The sequence below is a fragment of the Malurus melanocephalus genome, unplaced genomic scaffold (assembly GCF_030028575.1).
Source record: "Malurus melanocephalus ecotype Western Australia unplaced genomic scaffold, MMel_1.1 scaffold_636, whole genome shotgun sequence".
In the NCBI taxonomy this organism is placed as follows: domain Eukaryota; kingdom Metazoa; phylum Chordata; class Aves; order Passeriformes; family Maluridae; genus Malurus; species Malurus melanocephalus.
In genome coordinates, this window is record NW_026623868.1 from 297636 (window position 1) to 301912 (window position 4277).

At 41.1% G+C, this 4277-nt stretch overlaps 1 protein-coding gene across 2 annotated transcripts in view; it reads left to right on the forward strand.

The window, feature by feature from the left end:
* GRP (gastrin releasing peptide) overlaps window positions 1–3878 on the forward strand; it is a 7268-nt gene extending 3390 nt beyond the window's left edge. Inside the window, exons 2-4 of one of the 2 annotated variants that reach the window (XM_057383488.1) lie at window positions 115–365; window positions 3120–3177; window positions 3485–3547. In XM_057383488.1, coding sequence (XP_057239471.1) covers window positions 115–365; window positions 3120–3128 — 260 coding nt within the window. In that variant the 3' untranslated portion in view covers window positions 3129–3177; window positions 3485–3547. Of the gene's footprint in view, window positions 1–114; window positions 366–3119; window positions 3178–3484 lie in introns of both variants that reach the window. The other variant, XM_057383486.1, reaches the window with a different exon arrangement.
* The last annotated feature ends 399 nt before the right edge of the window (window positions 3879–4277 follow it).

The following is a 4277-nucleotide window of genomic DNA, read 5'->3' on the forward strand; positions in this document are numbered from 1 at the left end:
ATCACTAGCCAAGTCCAGCTTTGAACAATCAAATATTTATCAAATTCAATCTCTGAACAATCAAATATTTACCTGTTTTTCGTTCATCTTGTGCTACTGTAATTGTTGTTACAGGACATTTGATGGGAAAAAAGAGCACTGGAGATTTTCCTTATGGTTTTGAAGAGGAAAACAAGACACCATTTTTAGCAATACCTGACAACATGAAGCAGCTGGAAGAGTATCTGCAGTGGGAAGAAATCTCAAAATATTTGCTACGGCTCCTGGAAAGGAATGAAAATAAAAGTGTTCACTTTTTAAAAGGAGGGATTCCCTGGTATACCAGGAACACCTGGGATACAGATGACAATAACAGTTGGAAACATGTAAGTAAGATAAAACCTCTCAAGATACTCCATATGTTCAATTTTTGTTTTACAGTAACATATCAACTTCCTCTAACTTGGGGATTGTCCAGAAAAGCAGCAGAAATGACTCTCCTGTGTCAGACATTCAGCACAGTAAGACTCTGCTCTTGATCACAATTTGGCACCCACTGGTTGTGTTTTTGGTGTCTTCCTTCGTTACTGGGCATAAACACAGCAGGCATCTAGCAGTTTTTAGTGTCTGGGTTCCCTTCAAGCTGCTTGGTTGGGCCATATTTTTCTTCATGCCTAGGTGATCACATCAGCACCATGTATTATGTCGCCAAGGCAAGCTGGTGTGAAAACAGGTGTGAGCGCAGGACATCACATTCTCTCCCTCCATCACCATTCAGAATGCTCTGCCTTGGGCTGGGTAAATGTTCTATCAGGGTTGCAGAATTTCCCCTGGTCCCGGCTTTGTCCCTGTCTCCTTTGCGTTTCCCCCCACCTATGGTAATGGCCACTGCTGTGGTCATTCATGGGCTTGCTAACTGAGTCTGGGGCTACTGATAAGCTGCCCCTCCTCATCCCTCAAGTTTATGTTCTTCCTAGTACTGTTCACAAGGCAATAAGGCTTTGGAACAGATTCATCCCTATTCTTTTAGAAAATCCTATAAAATGCACTGGGAAGGATAACAGTGAGGTTTCACAGAAAGGAATTAGGGTCTAATGTAAGTCATAAAATCTACAAGAAAACTCCTTTCCCTATGATGCCTCAGGCACAGTCATGGTGATAAAGCTGCAGAATTCTTTTGGGTGATAATGAAATAAAATAAAAAGATTAATATGCCCCCTTAAAGACATTAATGAGAAGATTTTTTTCTTCCTATATTCTACTGCAATATGATGTCATATTTCTGGCCTAACTTCAGCCAGTTTCCCTCCTGAAATTCTGGTCCAGTGAAATCAGTGAATACTTAGGCTTTTATTTGAATGCAGATAAAAATGTACCCCTTCATTTAAGCCATGATTTAAGTCTCTCACACCAGTGATGCGAATGCTGCCCATAGGTTGCTTTTTGGCTGTGGCTTTAAGGCAGTGATGAATCACAGTAACTGTGATTAATACTATCTAAAAAAGAAACTATTTATTCCATCTTCAGCTCTGCAGTGTGCAGCTTTGTAATCAAATTAGATGAACAAATTCCATATTCAATGTAAAGAGGGAAATGTTCTGACTTCTAAAAGTATCTGTCAATAAATCCTACTTAGGAAGGCTGGAAATTGCCTCTGGTAAGTTGAATCATATCCTTATGTGTGTGCTTTCATCCTAAATTATTATCCATATTTTTGAGGTCAGACATCAAACATCCTTATGGAATAATKAAGTTATTAACTTAGGCATCCAGCTTTCTACAAGGATTAGTAAAAAAGCTCATGTTTTTCCTGTGACTAAGATAGAGGACAACTTGCAGAACCTCATTTGGCCATAGAACCTTTGGTTTCCATCATTCAACTGCTTCTTTGTCTCCACCCTGAAGTAAAATATAATGAAAGCAGCTGTAGCTGTATTGTCCTGCTGTTGGATACAAACACCTGATGATACACAGCCTAGATAGGATAAACTGTTCTATTTTCCCTCTGGCTTCAAGCAAGTGCCTGAAAGTTAAGGTGTTTCTGCGATCTTCCTTCCATATAAATATGATCAAGAGGATTGTACTTTACTCTTTTGAGGGCTGTGATAGTTTTCTAAGCATTTAAATAATGAGAATTATTTTTAATTTAGAAGGTTTTTTTTTTTTTTAATAAAAGATGCTCTATTTATAAAGGCAGAGTTCTGATGTACTGAGTGAAATTCATGTGCACAGTGGTACAAGAGCACAACTGGCTTTTGTTGATTGTCTGGATGTGTCAGGCTGTGAGGGGTTCCAGACACATAGACTTCGATTTGGGGTAAGGTGCTGCTGTCTGACAGCTGTGGAAGGTATCCATGCACAGGGCAGGATTACCAGGTACAGGAAACTGAAGATGATGGCGCAGCACATATAAAAATTTGTGCGTGCCAGGAAATACTTTTCCAGGCATGTTTCATGTGAGTTTGGAACAGAAACTAATTCTAGGAGGAATCGGACACCAGATTTACAGCGGGTTACTGTTTCCTGTGCAGTGGCCTGTTGGACTGAGACATTAAATGTGACCAAAAGAAGGTAGATCATGAGCCCTGCTGCCAGCTGCTGGAATAGCTGTCCCAGGAGCACATCCCCACCCAGGGCTGCAATTCCCATGGACTCACAGAGATGCCAACCACTAGGAGTCTGTGTCTGCAGCCCTGCGTCTCACCTGCTGCACACAGCAAAGAATGGCTGTGTTGGGAAGAAATGGACTACAAGAACTTCTGTAGTTTCATGGATGCTTTCAAATTTAGCTAATATAATTTAGAGCTTGAATTTTAAATTTAAGATAAGGAACCCCCAAAACTAGAAGTAAAAACAGATAAATACCTTACGTAACTCAATTCAGGGTCTTGCTTATTAGCTCAAAATCATCCAGGGCATCACCACTAAACCTCACACGAGGCTATATGTTTCTTAAGAAAAGAATTCTTTCTAAAGGACTCAGCCAGAGTAGGGAAATGGCTGTAACATACAAATTGTCAAAAAGGGGAAGAGATGAGCACAATAATTCTGTGAGTTTGGCTCAGAATGGTGCAGCTGTGTTATTTTCTTSTTTTCAGTTAATAACCTTGCCTGCTCTTTGTTCTGCCCATAAATTACAGTTAATGTAGTTAAAAGTCGGAAGGGAAACCTCTCCTGCAAGTTGGACTAAGTGCAAAAGTAAGTTGGAAAATAAATTTTAAATTGTTTCTATGAGTTGGCTTTTAAACACTAATGAGACAATATATAAATGGGATGGCAGACAGAATTATTTGGGAGAATGACTTTCCTCCTACTTTGGCAGTTGGTTATTGCACTAACCAAGACAAATGGGTACTGTTTTGGAAAGATTATTAGGAATATGTTTGTTATGTGAATGCACAGAGCCGTTTTCTCTTAGGCTTATTAACTTACAATAGGTTTATAAACTTGGTGAATTACTTTTTTCAGGACCGGTACATAAATAATGTGTTTCTCTTTTTATTAGATGATGGACTATCTGCTTCAAGTTGTGAATATGAAAGAGAGCACTCCAAGCTGAAAGAAGGTCTCTAAATCATGAAGGAATTGAATACTTTCTGTAAGGGACTATATTTCACAGGCACTTGATTGTATCAGATAATCAACAAGGTCTCTTTTCTGTACACAAGGATTCCTTTGTGTAGAATACCTAAATAGACATATTCTTGTATGTTCAGCAATGACTAAATTCTCTACTTCATTTTCAAGGTGGCATTTTCTCATTTGAATGGCTTGGATGTACATGATATATGTATAATTGTCATGGAAGGGTCTTCCAATTAATTATATTACTTACCTATCAAATCAGTTCATCTCTTAGTTCAAAACTACATGACATTTCAACATTCACAATAAATATTACCAAGAAAAATGCAGAGTTTCTGCTCTTATTGCAGTTAAGCAATTAAATTGGCTGTAGCAAGGACACAAGAGAATGATTCATTGCCCTCTGAAGCTCTTCTGGGATCGTTCCCTGGGCTGTAGTTCTTATTCTATCAGGGCCTCTGCCGCTGCTTTCCCAAGGAGGGGGCGTGTGTTGCACTTCCAGCCGCCCTGTTGGGCGCCTCCGTGCCCCGTGTGTGGCCGGGAGAAGATTCTGCCGCTCGGCGCTGCCCCTGCAGTCCCCCGGCCCGCTGGCCGCAGCTCAGGGGCGCCCGACTGCGGAGCTCGGCCCGGGACGAGCCCCGACCGCTACCGCCGCCTCCGCCAGGCGGCGCCCTCGGCCCGGCCGTGAGGGGAGAGCCCCGGGACCGGCTGAG